At 39.5% G+C, this 21,179-nt stretch overlaps 1 protein-coding gene across 4 annotated transcripts in view; it reads left to right on the forward strand.

Annotated features, from left to right (window-relative positions):
- The window catches only part of LOC143040989 (mitochondrial E3 ubiquitin protein ligase 1-like), a 32,233-nt gene extending 11,298 nt beyond the window's left edge, over window positions 1-20,935 (forward strand). For all 4 annotated transcript variants that reach the window (XM_076212459.1, XM_076212461.1, XM_076212462.1 and 1 more), the window contains exons 3-8: window positions 8,069-8,271; window positions 11,356-11,434; window positions 12,293-12,430; window positions 13,922-14,041; window positions 14,516-14,604; window positions 18,845-20,935. In XM_076212459.1, the coding sequence (XP_076068574.1) occupies window positions 8,069-8,271; window positions 11,356-11,434; window positions 12,293-12,430; window positions 13,922-14,041; window positions 14,516-14,604; window positions 18,845-19,118 (903 nt within the window). In that variant the 3' untranslated portion in view covers window positions 19,119-20,935. The remainder of the gene's footprint in view (window positions 1-8,068; window positions 8,272-11,355; window positions 11,435-12,292; window positions 12,431-13,921; window positions 14,042-14,515; window positions 14,605-18,844) is intronic.
- The last annotated feature ends 244 nt before the right edge of the window (window positions 20,936-21,179 follow it).

A 21,179-nucleotide genomic window follows, 5' to 3' on the forward strand; every position in this document is an offset into this window, starting at 1 on the left:
CCTCTAACATACTTTTATGTTCACTCTCCTCCCATGAGGCTGTTTTCGGAGGCACATAATTGATCACAAATTTTCTGCTCTTCTTATCTCGGTCTTCCACTTCTATCATAATCATCTCTACTGTATTCTTTCCATATATGACACCTTTCACGTTTATATCCTTCTTAGTCAGGAACATAACTCCACCCCCTTGTTTTTTCTCTCTGTTTCTAATCCAATAATTGTATGTATCATGTCCTACACTGTTGGGTGGTAGTGGGCCTTTTAATTTTGTTTCTACAATTCCCATTATGTCCGGTTCTTTTTCTTTCAAATAATCATTCAGTTCATTCAATCCTGTTATCAATCCATCTATATTTGTGTAAGACACTCTTAGTTTTCTGCCACTTCCATTGTATTCTCTGTTTCCCTTATGTTTTTCTTTAGTATGTCGAACTGCTTTATTTTCATGTTCACTACTCTCCAATAGAATCTCTCTTTCTCTGACTCCGTTCTTTCCTCGTTTTTTGCCTTAGCTTCAATTCTTTTCTGCTTTTCTGCCTCTCTTTCCTCCTTATTCATTTCTCTTTTTATCCATACCTTTTTATATTGATCATTTGTTGCTAGTTTCCCTGTCTTGGATAGAATTTTCTCTGCTGTTGTTTGTGACCTGAATTTAATCTTAATTGGTCTGGTCTTATCTGTACTATATTTTCCGAGTCTGAATTTTTCCTCAATTTCCTTTATAATTTCTGGTTCATCTTCCTGGACTAATTTTAATAAACTGCTTACTCTTTCATTTTCCTCCTTGATTCTTGCGGTTCTATCTGGGTTATGTTTCTCTTCCATTCCTAATATAATTATACATTTCTTTTTGTCAGCTAATTCTCTTACTATATTCTCCTTCTGTCTCATCACTTTAATAACTGAGTCTTCATTATGTTCTTTCAATTGCTGTTTGACTATGTCAGTGAATGAAACCTTATTCCCTTCTTGAGTTATTCTCCAATTTTTAGCTTCTGTAGCTATTTTCTCTCTGTTTTCATTACTATTCTTCTTCAATTTCTCATTCTCCTCCTTTACATTTCCTAACTGTCTTTTTAGGTCCTCTATTTCTTCAGTTAAGTTTCTGTTAGCCTTCTCTAGTTGTTCCAACCTTTCAATTCTTTGGAAAATGGAGTCTACGTTACCTAACTTACGCTCCAAGTCCTCGATCACCTTATCAACTCTCTCCTCTAGTCTTATCAGTCGGGGGGGGTTGTGTCCCCCCCACCCTCTTTAAATCCCTGGAACATATTCTCGTCACTTTCTTCTGTATTGCTCCTCTCTATACTTCTAATCTTTACATTTTTATTTGCCATTTCGTCATCACTGAGCTGGTCCGGTGGTCGTTTCATGTTGACCTTACGCCCGTCTGCCTGGGCCAAGTCCTCCACATCCTCATTTCCTTCCATTTCCCCAGCAATCCCTCCCCCTCTCCTCTTTCCTTACTTTCCCACTACCTCACGAGCAATTTCCCCCCCTGCAAATACAAAAAGGCACTTCTCTTTGCGTTGGTATCCACAATCTGCACTTTTCTTCAGAGCGTTCGTCAAGCCGTCCGTTCGTTGAAAGTGTGTGTGTGTGTGTGTGAGTGTGTATATATATATATATGCTGAGACATTCTGACAGGTTGATGTAAGTGGAGTAGGAAACACAGGAGTCTTAGTCATGAGTATTCCTGACTAGTTTCGCAGGTATGCTTTTTCAAAGGAATGGTGTACAAACAGGCTGTGGGCATTTTATACATGGGGTGGACCTCACTACCTCCCCGTGTTACCATAGTTGGTGACAAGTGTGAACATTACATATTCATTGTGGCAAATGTAATAATAATGATAAAGTTTAACAAGTGGTAAATATGATGACAACACTAACGATAACAATGAAAATATTAATCGTAATTGTAGCAGTGATAATAGTAACAAAAATAGTAATAATAATGATAAGAATAATAATGATAAAAATGAAAATCTAAATATTTTATAATAATTATAATAACAACAACAATAATAATAATAATAATAATAATGTTGAAAATAAATGGTGATTAATAATATTAAGAATATAACAAAATAATCATGATGAAAATAAGAGAATAGTAAGGATAATGATGAAAATATTAAGTGGTGAAGGAACAAAGTAGAAATAATGGAGGATATGTGAATTGGTAGCATGTGAAATAAAGTACGGTAGCATGGTATAGGAAGAAACGTCATAGTAAAAGGAAGAAAGCTGGAAAGGGTAGACAGAAGTGGGAAAACGGTATCTACTTAGAGTCTGGGAAGCCATTCTTGGCGGGCATGTGTCGCAGTAGATTTTGTCCATTTTAAGTCACCAATTCTCTTGTTTGTGTTTTTGTGGTTGGCAATGTAAAGTGATTAAATTATTTTCTGTTGTTTCTTGTGTAGTCCTTTGGCTAGAATGGTGGATCCCTCCCAGTTTGGTAGGTGTCCCTCTGTGTCTATGTGGTTAACTAGAGTGTTTGTTTCTCGGTGGTGTCTAATGTCCGCTTTGTGTTCCCTGAGTCTGTTGTCAAGTCCTCTGTATGTCTCTCCGTAGTATGCACAGTCACATCCATTGCAGAGAATTTTGTATACGATGCTATTGTCATGGTTCGTCTTGATTTTGTTTGTGATTGAGTGTCCTATTTTCTTCCCTGTGTCATTTACTATGATAAGTCCTGTCTGTCTCAATGTTTTGGAAAGCATGTAAGAGAGGCCAGAATTAGGAACCACAAGGTATCGTAAATCTGTCCTCTCTTCACTTTCTTTCCTCTGTCCGATTTATATGGCTTTCCGTAGTGATGTCCCTAACATGCCCTCTGGGTACCTTAGGTTCCTGAATGCAGCGGTTATGTATTCAGTTGAATACATAACCGCTGCATTCAGGAACCTAAGGTACCCAGAGGGCATGTTAGGGACATCACTACGGAAAGCCATTTAAATCAGACAGAGGAAAGAAAGTGAAGAGAGGACAGATTTATCATACATTGTGGTTCCTAATTCTGGCCTCTCTCACATGCTTTCCAAAACATTGAGACAGACAGGACTTATCATAGTAAATGACACAGGGAAGAAAATAGGACACTTGATCACAAACAAAATCAAGACGAACCATGACAATAGCATCGTATACAAAATTCTCTGCAATGGATGCAACTGTGCATACTACGGAGAGACATACAGAGGACTTGACAACAGACTCAGGGAACACAAAGCGGACATTAGACACCACCGAGAAACAAACACTCTAGTTAACCACATAGACACAGAGGGACACCTACCAAACTGGGAGGGATCCACCATTCTAGCCAAAGGACTACACAAGAAACAACAGAAAATAATTTAATCACTTTACATTGCCAACCACAAAAACACAAACAAGAGAACTGGTGACTTAAAATGGACAAAATCTACTGCGACACTTGCCCTCCAAGAATGGCTTCCCAGACCCCTGACTCTAAGTAGATACCTTTTTCCCACTTCTGCCCACCCTCTCCAGCTTTCTTCCTTTTACTTTGACGTTTCTTCCTATACCATGCTACCATACGTTATTTCACATGCTACCAATTCACGTATCCTCCATTATTTCTACTTTGTTCCTTCACCACTTAATATTTTCATCATTATCCTTACTATTCTCTTATTTTTATCATGATTATTTTGTTATATTCTTAATATTATTAATCACCATGTATTTTCAACATTGTTATTGTTATTATTATTATTATTATTATTATTATTATAATTATTATTATTATTATTGTTATTATTGTTATTAATATTATTAATGTTATTATTATTATTATTATTATTATTATTATAAAGTATTTAAATTTTCATTTTTATCATTATAATTATTATTATTACTATTTTTGTTACTGTTATCACTGTTACAATTACTATTAATATTTTCATTGTTATTATTAGTGTTGTCATCATATTTACCACTTGTTAAACTTTATCATTATTATTACATTTGCCACAATGAATATGTAATGTTCACACTTGTCACCAACTATGGTAACACGGGGAGGTAGTGAGGTCCACCCCATGTATAAAATGCCCACAGCCTGTTTGTACACCATTCCTTTGAAAAAGCATACCTGCGAAACTAGTCAGGAATAAACTCAAGACTAAGACTCCTGTGTTTCCTACTCCGCTTACGTCATTGTATATTATATGTATGTATGTATATATATATATATATATATATGTATATATATATATATATATAATATATATATATATATAATATATATATATTTATGTATGTATGTATATGTATTTATTATTATTATCATTAAATTAGCTATCTGGGGTATTGGCTGCATGTTGTTATGGCAAAGTAGCATGGAGTTGATACTTTAGGGTCTATATGGGTCGCCCCTATGGACCAGAGCCACACATAATTTTGTCTGTGATAGAGGAAGACTCTGCTCACAGAGAAACGATGAAACTTTTATTATACTGATACTGTCCCTCCGTTATGCTGCCCCCCCAACCCCTTGTTGCTCTCCTGTACCATTTCTCTGAATATTCATTTCCTTGTTTTGCCTACCCTGTGGTGGGGGACAATGCTACCACCAAGTATTCCCACTTAGATTGTAAGAGGCGAGAAAAATGGGACGGGGATTGGGACCAGGTATCCTTCTCCCTGTAACCCCACAGGGGATATTCCTAAAAAAAGTAAAGGCATAAGGGGTTCTAGGATTTTCCAACCAGCACCCTAAGGTTTGGGTCTTTTAATGTGCGTGGATGTAGTACAGATGAGAGTAAAAGTGAAGAGATAGGTAGTATGTTTGTGAGAAGAAAGATGGATGTGTTGGCTTTGAATGAATCTAAGTTGAGAGGGAAGGGCAAGTGTGAGTTTGGGATTGTAGTTGGGAGGTTCTCAGAAGTGAATAGAGGGCGAGGGAGAGAAGGGGTGGCTATACTAGTAAGTGAAGAGATAGGTAAATGTGTAGTGGAGTGGAAGGAGGTTTCTTCAAGGTTAATGTGGATGAAGGTGTAACTGGGAAAGGAGATGTGGGTTTTTGTAAGTGCATATGGGCCTGGTAGTGAGAAGAGTGTAGAGGAAAGGGAGGCTTTTTGGATAGAGGGATTAGGGAGGAGCATCAATGTAGTAGTATTGGGAGATCCTTAATGGTAGGGTAGGAAATGAACCAATAGACAGAGTGGATGGGAAATGTGGAGTTCCAGGTAAGAATAGTAGTGGAGAGTTGATGGTGGAGACGTGTCTAGAAAGAGAGTTGATGATAGCAAATACAGTGTTTCAGAAGAAAATCAAGCATAAATACACATGGGAGAGGGTGGTGGATGGAAGAGTGGTAGAGAGCATTAATGGACTACGTAGTGGTAGATAGGAGTATAATAGGAAGAGTTAAGGATGTACATGTTCTAAGGGGAGAGAGTGGGGGAATATCAGATCATTTTCTGGTGGAAGGTAAGTTGAGAGCGGAGGATAGATGGAGAAAGAGGAAAAGGACGAAAGGTAGGGAGGTGCATAGGGTGAACTGCTTAAATGAGAAGAAGTAGGAGTACAAGAAGAAGCTGAGAGAGGAGTGGGAGGGAGTAAGGATAGAGTAGGACTAGGAGTGGAAGAGGAATGGGGATGGTTCAAGGGGGGAGTCACAAGATGTGCAAAGATGGTGTGTGGAACAAGAAGGATGGAAATAGAAGGAAGGGTAGTGAGTGGTGGGATGAGGAAGCAAAGAAGGTTGTAGAAGAGAAGAAGCAAGCTTTCACAGATTGGTTACAAAATAGGATGAGGGAATCATATGAGAGGTACAAAGAAAAGAGAAGTAAAGCAAAAGATAAAGGAGGCAAAGAGGAGAGCAGATGTGAAATGGGGTAAGAGTATGACAGAAAATTTTGAAAGTAATAAAAAGATGTTTTGGAAAAAAATTAAGAGAGGAAGAGGTGAATCAAGTAGAGAAGAAAAGGTAAAAGGTACAGATGGAGAGATGATAATGGAAGAGAAGGCAGTAAGAGGAAGATGGGCAGAGTATTTTAGGGAGTTGCTAGATGTGAAAGAAGATAGGGAGGGAAAGATAGTTGCAGTGGGAAGTGCTAAGAAAATGACCGTGATGAGTGAGGAAAATGGAGGAGAAATAAGGACAGATGAAGTGAAGGCAGTTGTTAAGATGATGAGAGCAGGTAAGGCACCTGGTCTGGATGGATGCCTTGCAGAATGTCTGAAAAAAGGAGGGACAGTGACGGTGGACTGGTTGGTGAGGCTATTTAATGTTTGTTGGAGAGAGGGTAGAGTGCTGGAGGACTGGAGGAGTGCCTGTAAAGTTCCACTCTATAAGGGAAAAGGGGACAAGTGTGAGTGTAGTAGTTTCAGAGGGATTAGCTTGTTAAGTGTAGTTGGGAAGGCTTATGGGAGGGTCTTGATTGAGAGGATTAGGAGAGGAAGAGAGGGAGTAATTGGTGAGGAACAGTGTGGATTTAGGACGGGTAGAGGTTGTGTAGATCAGATTTTTGTGGTAAGACAGATAAGCAAAAAAGCTATAGGAAAAGGTAAGGATGTTTTTTGGGCTTTTATGGATCTGGAAAAGGGCTTATGACAGGGGAGACAGGAAGGCACTGTGGGAAGTTTTGCAGATATATGGGATAGGAGGAAAGCTTTTAGGAGGTCAAGAGTTTTTACGAGAGTAGTAGAGCATATGTCAGGATTAGAAATGGAGAGAGTGAGTGGTTCGAGGTAAAGGTGGGACTTTGTCACGGATGTGTTATGTCGCCCTGGCTGTTCAACTTATACATGGATGGGGTGGTGTGAGAGGTAAATGCAAGGGTGGTGGGTCAGGGATTGGAGATGGTTAAAGAAAATGGAGAAAAGTGGGAGGTGAGCCAGCTGTTGTTTGCAGACGACACTGCACTTGTGGCAGGATCAGAGGAGGGATTGAGGAAGTTGGTGACAGAGTTTGGGAGAGTGTGTGAAAGAAGGAAGCTGAAGATAAATGTAGGTGAAGTAAGGTAATGAGATTTAGAAGGGGTGAAAGTGGCAGTAGACTGGAAGTGAGCATTAAGGGAGAGCGACTGGAGGAAGTAGATAGTTTTAGATACTTGGGTGTGAATTTGGCAGGAAAGGGAGGAGTGGAGGTGGAGGTAGAATGTAGATTGAGAGAAGCGAGTAAATGCCTTGGTGGATTAAACAGTGTAATGAGAAATAGACATCTGGGAATGGATGCTAAGAGGAGATTGTATGAATGAATGATTGTGCCAACAGCATTGTATGGGGCAGAAACATGGAACATAAGAGGTGAAGTGAGAAGGAGTTTGAATGTGTTTGAGATGAAGTGTTTGAGAAGTATGATGGGGGTTACTAGGCTGGATAGAGTGAGAAATGAGGAGGTGAGGAGGAGAAGAGGAGTGGTAAGGGAGTTGGGAGATAGGGTGGATGAAAGAGTATTGGGATGGTATGTACACATGGAAAGCATGAGTGAATAAAGACTAGTAAAAGAGCTATGGAAGGTAGATGTGGTGGGAGTGAACATGAGGGGGCAACTTAGGATGAGATGTATGGATGGGGTGAAAGGGGCTTTGGGGAAGAGAGGAATGTCTGTTGAGGAAGGATGGGAGAGGACAGAAGACAGGGGTGAATGGAAAATAGTTGTATATGGATGATGTTGTGGTGCATGAGGAGGAATGGGTGGGGGATGGAGGGTGAGGTAGTATGTGTGAGAAAAATTTGACGCAGCCCAAAGGGATTTCTCCCTGTCTTCTCCTTTTATGCATGGGGTGACGGAGAGGGGGGTCGCCGATTTAATGAAGCGGCCTTGCTGTGGATGTGCTGTGTCTTGCAACACTGCATCTGACCCAGGGCAGTGGACAAGATACAGGGATGACCATCATCCAGGAGGTGAGAGAGTAGAGGGTTGAGGGGAGTGGAGTGTGATAGGGATGGAATGGGTGGGATTGGTTTGTATGCCTTTGTTTTTTGGCTTCCTCCCTTGTAAGGGGGAAAAAGCCTTTGGTATATGTATGTATTATTGTTATTATTATTTTATTTTATTTATTTATTTATTTATTTATTTTTTCAGGAAACACCAGAACTAACCCTCAACAGCAGTTTGATCAAGACACTTAATGAAAGTAAGGAGAAGGCCATAGCAGCTGTTTGCGTGTCTGGAACAGTTAAAGCTCTGGACACCCCAATCAAGAGTGTTGCATTTCCAGATGTATCAGGTGTGATCTGGAACAAGTGTGTGAAGGAGCATGTTGTAGCACAGGTCATGGGCTTCTGGTGAGTTGTGGCAAGGGAATGGGACTCCGAACATATTAAGTGGAATGGGTTTTATTCTACCTTGGCAGGGACTTGAGACTATTGTTGAACTTCTTCAGTATAATTACACATCTAGTGACATTATTATGGATAAGTCTCTCCTCAAAGAAGAATTATCACTTTTAACTTCAACTATCTTTTCTCGCCATTCCCCTGTGGTAGGGAGAGGAAAGAGCTCTACGGTAAACCATTGATATAATGGATCTTGATATACCGGATATTGGATATAACTGACAAAAAATCTGACTAAACAGAACCTCGCTATAATGGGTTTTATCCATTATAGCGAGGGATCCTCGGTTATAACAGATCTTTGGATATAACAACAGACCTCTGTCCCCATATTTTCCGTTATATCAAGGGTTTGCTGTACCACTGTGTTTCCAATGTGAGTTGTAAAAGGTGACAAAGTGGGACGTAGTGATGGGACTAGGTATCCAGCTTTCTATAATTATCTTATGAGAAGTCAAGGCATAAGAGGGTCTGGGAGGAGATTTTCAACCAGAACCCTAGAATTTAGTTCATTAAATGTGTGGTTGTGGTACAGATGAGAAGGAAGATAGATGTATTAGGATTAAGTGAAACTAAATTGAAAGAATTAGGATGAGAGGGAAACAAAAGGTTTTGGATGGGAATGGAATGGGTGTATGCCTTAACTGGCAGCAGCGTCTTCGTCGTGGGACCACCCCCCAACCCCAAGAGTTGGGGGCCAAACTGCAACAAACATCCCCAGCCACCAGCTCTATGCAGGTGGCACCTATCCCCAGGAGGGACTTTGGTCACCTGGGCGAGTACCACAATTTTATGGGGTTAATGTAATTGGTGGGACATATATGTTTGTGGTAGTGTACCTTGTTTTCTTTATTTGTGTTTAGAATGTAATTATTTCAGTGAAGTCTGTGATTGAGTGTCTGGTGTCTCTTGTTTTGTTGAACAAGGTTGTGCTGTTATGTACTAATGTTTGAAGTCCACCTTTGTGTCTCGTGTTGTTGTCTCTTATTGTTGTGTAATCTGTGAATGAGGGACTTGTTATTAGTGATGTCAATTTTGTTTTTTATATAAGTGCTCTATGTATGCTGTGTTCATGTAGGAAGTGTAGCAGTTCTGAGTGCATCTTGAATAATTGTATTACATTATTTATCTAAACCAACACTTTTAGCCTTCAGACAATAGTGCATCATGAAAGTTGATTCACAGAAATGGTGAAGCAGAGATTTAAGGTAGGTAGAGAGGTGAGATCGATATATCTATATCTATATACCATGGGCTTCTCACAAACATCACAGCAAGTATTGGAAGGATTCAATAAAAGAAGCCCCACCAAAAAGAACAGTTATGGTTGCTATGGGCATGAATAAGACTTTTGGCAAGGTCCTCAGACACATACTATCCAAAAAGATCATTGAGAAAGATATTACAACAAGAAGTGGTTAACCAACTTTATTACCAGAAGATAATGCAGGATAACAAAAAGATTCTACATTGAAGTCCCTCAAGGTGCAGTACTTTCACACCCTTACTGTTCAGCCTCTTCATGAAAGATCTCACAACTCCAGAACCAGAATTAAACACCAATATTCTCTCATATGCAGATGACTTAACATTAACTCAGCACAGTAAATACAAAATGTCGGCAAAGAGCACCCAAGCCTAGTTGAACAAATGAGAACATTGGCTAAAAAGTAACAGAATGGAAGCTTCATCCTAGAAATCAACAGAAACATTGCTTACTCCAGACAACCATGAATAAAGAAAAAAACCCTATAGTGAAATTAAATGGACAAACCCTGCCATTGGAAAAGATAAAAAAAAAAAAAAAAAAAATCTGGGTCTAACATTTGGTACTCAGATGACTTTCAGCCCCTATATCAAAAACATGACCACAAAAATCAACAAGAAAACAAACCTATTAGAATCTGTCACTAATATTGACTTTAGAAAAAAAAACTAATAATCATCTATAAACAATTCACAAGAACCACCCTAGACTATGCTTCCACAGCATAGTTCCCAACAGTCAAGATATTAAATACAAGCAATTTGCAAACATTGGAGAATGGAGCAGCAAGAGTAATAACAGGATGTGCCAAATCACATACAGAAACCAAAATCTTCTCAATAGAATATCACATGAAAATGAGAGGAACACAGTTCTATACCAGAACTCTAAATGCCACACACCCTTCACACCACATATCATAAGTACCATTAAAAAAAAAAAAAAAAAAAGACTACACCAGGAGCATACTATTCAAACATCTATAACAACCTACCACCTATAACCACACAAAACATCTACAAAGAAACACAAATACCCCTAGATAACTATACAGGCCCTTGAAGAAAGACTGCCAGACTCATACTGCAACAATAACCTCCACATATAAACCCCACTAAGAAGACCCTCCTACACTTGATAAGAACTACAAAGACTCGCCTGCATTCAGGACACCATCTGGCATTAAGATACTTCCAGCACAGAATAGGCTTGGCCACAGATTCAAACTGCCCCAGATACAACCACCGAACAGAAGATACAAAACATCTCATACTACAATGCCATGCACTAACAGTCCCCTGACAACAGCACAATATCTCTTCCCCATATGATGTATGGTCTCAAACAGAGGCTGTTTCCAATTTCCTAGAGGCTACAGGTCTTGTGCAAGAGAGATCAGGGACAATAGTGGCCATGGCCAGTTTCCTGAAGGTTGCAGGTCACCTGCAGGAGAACTGGGGCAATGAATTGATTGATCTTTGATAATGACTGCTGTGGTTGTGATGCCAGTGGACCAAAATCAACCAGTCAGCCAGTAAATAAGGCAGAGGAAAGTATATGGTCACAATGACTACTGGTGAAGAATTTCATCACAGAAAAAAAGATTGAGTGCTGGTTGAATGCTACCAAAATGTAGAAATATTTTAGAAGGTTGGGTTTTCAGAGGAAGGGAAAATATTAAGGAGACATTATTTTTTGTAGTGTAACTTCTGTTACCTTGGTTGTGCTAGATATATGTATAACTTTCTTTTTTCTTGTTATCATAGGTTAACAGATGAAAGGACTGTCAAGTCAGAATTCCTTAGCATACCTTTCATGATCTTTGACAAAGGAGTTGGTGTAATGGTAAGTCTGCAAAACTGTTGGTCCTCCTATGTAGTAGATGAATGTGATTTTACTTTAGAAAGTTAAACTAAAGGCTGCTTAATGTTAGAGGTTTAAATGGATAATGTGTAAACCTTAAGTAATTAATTTAGTGCATTTATTAAGAGGTGCTCAGATGAGAGGGAGGGTGCTCAGATGAGAGGGAGGGTGGGAGGGGTGTGGAGTGTATTTAGGGATGAAATGGGTGGGAGTGTTTTTATGCCTTTCCTTTTTTGGCTACCTCCCTTGGAAGGGGGAAAAAGCCTTAAGTATATGTATGTATGTATTAAGAGGTAAAATATATTCTTTTGTCTGCCTACAGTGCTTCTGACCTGTAAGAACTATATTGGCACACTTGCATCCAGGTCATCATCCCACATTAAAACAGTTTCCAATACAGAATTTACCTGGCAACAGATTCCTGTTGCTCTAAATACAACCACCACACAGGAGACACAGAACACCTCATTATACACTGCCCAACTTGCACCCTCTCCAGACAGCAACACAAACTCTCTTTTCTGAGTGGCATATAGGCCAAACTAGTAGCCATGGCTTGTTACATGGAGCTATAGGTCTCGTACTAGAGAGACCTGAAGAAATGTATTGTTTCATCGGAGGTACCACCAGGAAAGGGCCATATCAACATCCATTTTATGATAATGTGATTTAAGTGGGTAATCAGCACTAAGCTACCCCATCTACCTCAGTTAATTAGACTTTTAGAAGATTGATAGTAATTTTATCTTGGTACAATATACTTATTATGTATGGGGAGGGTTGATTTATTATTTCTCAGTCTTGGATAAAATACTTATTAGGATATATTTTTATTTCCAGATAACTGAACCCAACAATCTTGATGATGCTGCTCTGTCTATTGTAAGCGACAAATTTGAACCAATTTCTTCCTCACTGGCTGAACATATATGGAGTTGGCTGGTAGGCTTCCGACCAACAGGAATACAAACAACAGAGGTAAGAACCAGAACTTGTAAAATCCATCTTCCTTACAGAGTAAGTCATCCATTTATTGGAATTTTGTTGGTGTAAGAGTACAGGGGTAGAATTGAATGGAGGGAGATTATGAATGGATGAATAGTTAGCATTGCCCAGAGGGATACTCATTTCATCTACTTCATAATTCGAGTGGGTAAGGGAGTTGGAGGTTGCTATATGATGAACCAATGGAAGTAAACTAGCAGTCTATTGGACCCAGCTGTAGAAGAACTGTACATCACTGTATTTACCTTGAATTGGGTAGCGGGATGGGGAGATAAGGATAATCTTTTATCCATGAGGTGATGAAATGGGAGGGGAGTTCAGTTTTAATTGTGTGCAATATGGGTGTGCAAAAGAGTGTGGAAATCAGAGGTGGATGGATAGAACAAGGGAATGACCAGGAATGAGATGGATGGATGGGGTGAAGGTGGCTGTGAGCAAGATGTGAATATCTGTTAAGCAGGGAAAGGAGAAGGCAGGAGATAAGTGTGAGTGGAGAATGGGTATGAATGATATGTTGATGCAGCCCAAAGGGCTCCCTGTCCTCCATATTTTCTGCATGAAGGGATGAGGAAGAAGGGTTGCCAAATAAATGAAGCAAACCTACTGTGGATGTACTGTGTCGTGCTGCATTGCTTCTGACCAAAGCAATTGTCAGGAGACGGGGATGGCCCTTCATCCACGAGGAGCTAAGGTGAGAGGGGGTGGTGTGGGGTGTGGATGGGAGTGGAATAGGTGGGAGTTGGTTTGTGCTGTGCCTTGCCTGGCAACCTCCCTTATATGAAGGAAGAGGCTCTTGGTATATAGAAAGCTAAAGAATTCTGCTACAGTAATTCCCATGCAAGTCATTAAAGGCAACAAAGGAGGACATAGTGATGGGACTAAGGATCCTGCTCTCTATGTTTATCCTATGAGAAGTCAAGGCACAACCAACTGTATTTAACAGTTAGACTACATCAGGATACTTCTTAAACATCTACAACAACCTACCACCTGTACCACACACTACATCCACACAAAAACACATTCACACTTTGATCACAAAACAAACACTTCAAGACAAACCACAAGGCTCCCTGCTTCATCAAATCCCTTCCAGTCCTCAGAAAAATCCTTCCCAAGAGAAACAAGAATCACACTAACATAGCTGCATTCAGATCATCCAGCATTCAGGTAGTACCAACGCAGCATAGTCCAGGCCATAGCAACAAACTGCTCAAGATGCAACCATCACACAGAAGACATTGAGCATCATCTTACGGTGCCTCATTCTAGTTTTAAACAAACAACAAAAAAATAATATTTTTTTTTTTCCTTGAGTGACTTATGGACCAATGCAGTGGCTGTTGCCAGTTACTTAGGAGTTTTGGGTGTCCTGCAAGATGGACAGTGGGTTGGATTGAATGATTTCCTAATATTAATAAGCAATGCTATATCATGTCATATTTATTCGTTCTAATTTCACAGAAAATGCTGACAGAGGGAACACGTGTGATGGGAATTGGACGTCTTGTTCAGGGCAATGAAGGAATGCTGCTTGAATATACTAATTCCATACCCTACATAGTTACCACACAGTCAAAGGAGGTTAGTTATATAGTACCTGTATAAGTTGTTTGAAGACTAAATAAGGAAAACTTGCTCAAATTTGTTTATATGTTTTTTTCTATTTAATTATGTTTATCATCCCCATACTGGGGTATTTACTATATGGTAACATAGATAAGGCATTTGATAAAGTCCCCGGACACTATAAAAGAAAATCACATAGACATGCACAGCAACGACAAAAATTACTTAAAAAACTTCTTAACTGAAATGTGTAGATTAACCCAAATCTTGTGCTCAGGCTGAAGACTTAAATACTAGCTCCTTGGGGCTGATCAAGGTGGTGGAGTTGATAGAATTCAAAGATGGGGAGATGATTTTTGCTGTCTTACAAGACCACCATGAGCTGGTTCCCATTGCTAGTATTAATACCAGCAGATATGATAATGATTCAGATAATCACCACTGTTTGAAGATAGTAGGTAAATTTATGGTTTAAACTATTTTTTACAGGGTGTGATTAAAGAATGGCAGGCTCCTCTTCCGTATGTTGGTGCATTGGCCATCCTCACTGGGTGTGGTGCAATGTACTATGGTTACAGGTATGTATCCACCTTACTATAATTTTCAAGAATGAGATAATACTTATATTTCCTCAGTATATCATGTTGCTATGACCTATGGTATGTCCATACAAGTAGCTAACATTTGACAAACTGAATAAAAGGAAGTACAAAGTGGTGCTTCCAGTTTGTCCCATGTTGAAGACTTATAAGGGCATACCGTAAGGAACACAAGCAAAGTGTAGCTGCTACCTGTCTAATTGGCAACAGGAGTCATAACACCCATTCTGGCTCATTTTGTTGGGTTTGTCATATGTTGGTCCCATGGCATTAGATATCACCTTTCCATCTTATTTAATTTTGACACACAAATATGTGGGATGAAGGGAGTGAAGTGAGATCCCCCCCCATGAGTGAAATAATACATACATACATATATATACCAAAGGCTTTTTTCCCCCTTATAAGGGAGGTAGCCAAAAAACAAAGGCATAAAAACCACTCTCACCCATTTCATCCCTATCACACCCACTCCCCTTCACCCTCTTCCCTCTCTCGCATCTTGTCCACTGCCATGGGTTAGAAGCAATGCTGCAAGACACAGCACATCCACAGCAAAGCCGCTTCATTAAGTCAGTGACCCCCCCCCCCTCTCTGTCCCCCCATGCAGAAAAGAAGATGGGGAGAAATCCCTTCAGGCTGCATCACTCCTAGGAGGAGTGAAATAATAGTAACATGAAAAGAAATAATGGACCGAATAATGAACCTTGATGTTGGGAAATCACACAGGCCAGATGGAATTGCAAACTGGATACTAAAAGAATGTAAAAGATGAACAAATATACAAAATATATAATGTAATAAACTGCTCACTCAAAGAAGGAAAAATGCTGGAAGACTGGAAAAATGCCAATATTGTACCACTATATAAAGGAGGAAACAAGGAAGACCCAACAAATTACAGACCAGTCTTCCTTATAAGCATGATAGTCAAAATTTGTGAAAAAATTATCAAAAATAGATGGAGAACAGTATACTAAATCCAAGACAATTTGGATTTAGACAGAGAAAATCAAGACTAATAAATATAATACAAGAAAGTGACAGATGAGCTGATAGTGCCTTCCTAGACTTACAAAAAGCTTTTGATAAAATACCACACAAAAATTATTAAGAAAACTGGAAACCTTAGGAGTGATACAAGGTAAACTGCTGAAATGGATGGAGGATTACTTGCATGGAAGAAAAATGAGAGTAGTGCTCAGAGGTGAGTTCTGCTTGGGAAGAGGTGATCAGTGGAGTTCCACAGGGATCAGTATTGGCTCCAATAACATTTGCTATTTATGTAAATGACGTGGATGTGGGTGTGGAATGTTACATGAGCTTCTTTGCATATTACACAAAATTGCTGAGGAAAGTGAGTACTGAAACAGATTGTGAGTCGCTGCAGAGAGATCTGAACAGGGTCTGGGAATGGAGCTAGAAGTGGGAAGTGAACTTCAATATTAAGAAATATAGCATAATGGAATTTGGAAAAGTAAAAAAAAAAAAAAAAGAGTATCAGAACAATATAAGTACAAAGGAAGTAAAGAAAGTTGGATCTGAAAAAGACCTGGAAGTAATTATCACAAAGGATATGACCCCTGATAAACAGATAAACAAAATTGTCGAAGAAATCTACAACTTGCTAAGGTCAATAAAGGTGGCTTTTACCTACTTGGACGAAGAAATGGTGAAGAAAATATTAGTCACACTAATAAGGCCAAGACTAGAGTACACAGTGACACTATGGTCACCCAATACTTAACCCCTTCCATACGGTGCCGCACACGTAGGCGTCATGGGGAGCGAGTGTATTCGCGAGGCTGCCATATCGGCGTCTTGATTATATTTATTGTAGTCGCCCCTCCATAATGACATTCTTTCTAATTCTTTTGTAATCGCATTTTCTATGGTTATCAAAATTCACGGGTGAAGAGAGAACGATCGATATAAGCGGTGAATATATTTTATGATGCGAGTATTATTACGACACGTCGTACGGCTGGATTTGTTTGCTGCCACCGTTATATAATTCCATGACGCCTACGTGTGCGGCACCGTATGGAAGGGGTTAAAAGAATATAAGGAAAATTTAAAGAATCCAAAGAGCAACTACAAAGATGGCCCCATCCTCATGGATGATGGGTGATCCCTGCATCCTTCAACTGCCATGGGTCAAAGGCAATGCAACAACACACAGCATATCCAAAGAAAGGCTGCTTCATTTAATCAGCGACTTCCCTCTCCATCCCCACATGCAGAAAAAGTGAAAACAGGGAGAAATCACTTCGGGCTGTATCAAAATATCATTCACACATAAGCACCCCCAACCCCCCATCCCTCCCTTCCTTGCATAACAGTATCATCCATAAACAGTCATTCTCCATTCATCCCTATCTCCTGCCTTCTCCCTTCCTTCCTCAACAGACATTCCCTTCTTGCCCAGCATCCCCTTCACTACATCCATCCATCTCATCCTTGGTCATCCCCTCAAGTTCACTTCCACCATCTCTGACTTCCACACCTCTTATACCAAGCTTTCATCGCTCATTCTTTCCATGTGTCCAAACCATCCCAATAATCTTTCATCAGCTCTATCTCCCATCTCCTTTTCCACTCCTGCTCTCCTCCTCACCTCCTCATTTCTCACTCCCAGCCTAGTAACCCATACCATAGTTCTCAGACATTTCATCTCAACCACATTTAAACTTTTCCTCTTTGCTTCTCCTAAATTCCAAGTCTCTGCTCCATACAATGTCGTCGGCACAAGCACACTTCATACAATCTCCTCTTTGCATCCATTCCCAGTTGCCTATTTCTCATAACATTTTTTCATCCCCCAAGGCATTTACTTGCTTCTCTCAATCTACAATTTACCTCCACCTCCACTCCCTTTCCTGCCACATGTGACCTCAAATACCTAAAGCTATCCACTTCCTCCAGCCTCTCTCCTTTTTGACTTATGTCCAACTCACTGCCTTCCTCTACCCTTGGACATCTTATCACCTCACTTTAACCCATATTTACCTTAAGCTTTCTCCTATTGCATACATTTTCCAAACTCTGTCACTAACTCCCTTAATCCTTCCTCTGATCCTGCCGTAAGTCATCAGCCAACATCAACTGGTTCACCTTGCATTTTTCTGCATTTTCTTTAACCATTACCCACACCTTTACCTCATGCACCACCCCATCCATGTCAACACTGAACAGCCATGGCAACATGACACATCCCTGACACAGTCCCACCTTTACTTCAAGCCACTCACCATCTCCTTTTTTCCATTCTAACACAGGTTCTACTTCTCTTCTAAAAACTTTTGACTGCCCATAACAGCTTTCCTCCTATCCCATATATCTGCAAAACCTCCCACAGTGCCTTTGTGTCCACCCTGTCATAAACCTTTTCCAAGTCCATAAAGGCCCAAAAAGCATCCTTAACCCTTGTTTAAAGTTTTCTCACATACCTGTCTTACCAAAAAAATCTGATCCACACAACCCCTACTTTTCCTAAACCTACACTGTTCCTCACCAATTACTCCCTCTATTCCTCAATTAATCCTCTCAGTCAAAACCCTCCCATAAGTCTTCCCAACTACACTCAACAAACTGATCCCTCTGAAACTGCTACACTCACATTTGTCCCCTTTCCCTTGTAAGGCAGTTAGTACATACATACCAAAGGCTTTTTCCCCCTACATGGGGGGTAGCCATGGCAGTTAGTAAGGTTAGTACAAGAAAGAAGACATCAAACTCCTTTACTTTACATCCTTAGCTACCAAGCAGTAGTTAGGCATTTTGGATTTTCAATAGTTTTATTCCTGGGCAGTGTCATTACCTCCAGGATTGATGACAAATACCTCAATGAATTGGTCATGCAAGAAGTACATCAAAGGTCATCTTCAAACCCTGTCAACTTCTTCACTTCCATTTGGGGCTGACAATTGGTTTTTGGACTGGGCTCAATGGCTGTCTTTATCAATTTAAACAAAACTCCCTTCCTACTACTTTTAACCAATGATGTAGAAACACTCTCATACTAATACAGTGTAGACACCAGTCTAAAATTTCTTCCTAGAAATATCTGTGGGAAGTGTCAAGGACCATTGGTAGCATTGTAGGGTTGTATGCTTCATGCATAGCTAATGTAGTTTTCTTAAGATATTCAACTTAAATAAGCAGTTGTCACCCATAGGCTTTAATGTTCAGTGTAATGAATTTCATTATTGAATTTCAGGGTATTGACTAGATACTTCAAGAGATGGAAAAGTGAAAGACGAAGAAAGTTAGAACTACGTCAGTTAGAAGAAGCAAGGCAACAGCATGAAAGATTGGAAAACGACCTCCCTGAAGGACTTTTGTGTGTAATTTGCTATGGCTTAAGGGATGTGTGCCTTATTCCATGCCATCATGTGTGTGTATGTGGTAGTTGTGCCCTAAAGATTGAATCTCGTCTTTGTCCAGTTTGTCGAACTCATATAGAAACGATCCAACCTCTTATATATTCATGAATTTTCACTAAGACTTTCATTATGTGGACAGCCCATAAGCTAAATAAAATTGTCTACCATTGGCCGAATAATAAATCCGTAGAGTTATAGCCCTGTCAGTACAAGGACATCACTACATTTGACATTGATCAGCAAAACCTGGTGTAGTAAAGCAGTTTACAGATTGTAACTCGTTAATATTTTACTAAGGACATCAATTTGAGGCATATGCAGAATTCTGGCCTCAAAAACTATGCAACTGATATTTTTTAAATGATTAGCCAGTCTCTACTGATCAAGTTACCCTGTTTGAGTGTAGAATTCTGGATAAGGGTCACATATATGAATTAATAGGGAGCAAAATATTTGCTTGTTAAGTGAAAATTTTGATAACAAACTAAAAATTGTACTGGAAAAGTAACAATGAGGGGAGTGATTTTGCAAGCTGCCCCTCAAGTAATCACAGATAGTTGCTGTGAGACATTTTTAAGTAAGAATAAAGGGTTAAATGGGGCACAATATAATTTTGCTGGCTCTGAGGTTTGTAAATTGATCAACCTTTTTGGAGTTCCTAGCTTTGACAAAAGATGTTAATGAAAACACCTAAAGAAAATTAGATAGGACCTTGTTTTACCTCTAGAGTGAGTAAACTTTGTTGAGGGTGGTGTAGGCAGTATTATTTTCTAATACAGTTCAATGGCTGTGTAATGTTGCATGAACATGTTTCCCGTGATATTCTTGTAAAATGAATGAAACTTGAAAAAAAAAAAAATCAAATGCTAGTCACCATTTGCAATAAGCAGATGGCAGTGAAATGATAACAATAGTCTTGTATTCCAATAATTCAACAAACAAGTTGTTTTGTTGATTTATTATCGGTATATTTTATTCATGTAAATATTTTTTACCACGTTAGTGGGATCAGATGGGCACCTGGTAGTGGTAGGTTTGCAAGGTGACAGTGAAGCCTGTCAACTTTCCTCACCTCCATTGGGAGTCCCTGAGGGGCTTGTACTCTGACTCTGGAATGGGCCCAAGAACTCTATCCACATCAGCTGTATTTCTCATACTTTTTCGTCTGTAGAAAGCTGACAGCTGATGACTACTTTCCTCTCTCTACAACTATGAACTTTACTTAAGTCATTCATTAGAAGCTAAGATGAGAGGGAGGAAAGGGTGTTGGATGGGAGTGGAATGGGTGGGAATAGGTATTTGCTTTTGACTTAGCTACCTCCCTAGGAAGGGGGGGGGAAAACCCAGGGTATATAGATAGATAGACAATTTTGGGCTGGTAGAATAGAAGCAATTCCACATTGATACACCGCAGACAACAGTTCAAAGTTTCTTTCCAGAGAGATCTGTGTGAGGTTCCAAGGACAGTTGCCAGCCACTGTGGGGCTGTCAGTTTTATACTCCATGAAACTCAAGGCAATGTTTGCTATTTGATTACCACATTATTTTTGTTGCACTGTTTAAATTTTAGCTATGTCTCACTGCAATGCTCCTGACCCAGGCAGTGGGCAGGGGCAGGGATGACCCTTCATCCACAAAGAGCTTAGATAAGAGGAAAAAAATGAGTAATGTCTGGGAATAGAATGGGATGGGTAGTGGTGGTTGCATGCCTTAGCTGGCTGCCTCTGTTCGTAAGGGGGAAAAGCCTTTTGGTATATAGGTAAATAGAAAGAAAGAAAATCTTCTTGACTCATTAATTACCTTTTTTGGTATATATTATATTTAGTACCACTTTGGCAACAGCACGAAATGCAACTACAACCATTCACATGTAAGGATATGGACATTACAATACAGGCATTCTACTGATAACTGTGTTTACTTCTAAACCTTTATGTTCAACTTATCATTGTGGAACAACTGGGTTAACCATAAATCCTGCCTTTATGGAGGATATAAAATGCTAGAATCAGTAATAACTAATAGAATCAGGGGCCACATCAAGAGACATAATTTGATTCATGACTCACAGCATGGGTTCACCAAGGATATCATGTGTAATCATCCTCTATATTATTACCTTAATGTCTACAAGGCATCAGATAACAATAATACATACAAGTTATTTAC

The sequence above is a fragment of the Oratosquilla oratoria genome, chromosome 30 (genome assembly GCF_046742065.1).
Source record: "Oratosquilla oratoria isolate Oo_2021 chromosome 30, ASM4674206v1, whole genome shotgun sequence".
NCBI lineage: Eukaryota > Metazoa > Arthropoda > Malacostraca > Stomatopoda > Squillidae > Oratosquilla > Oratosquilla oratoria.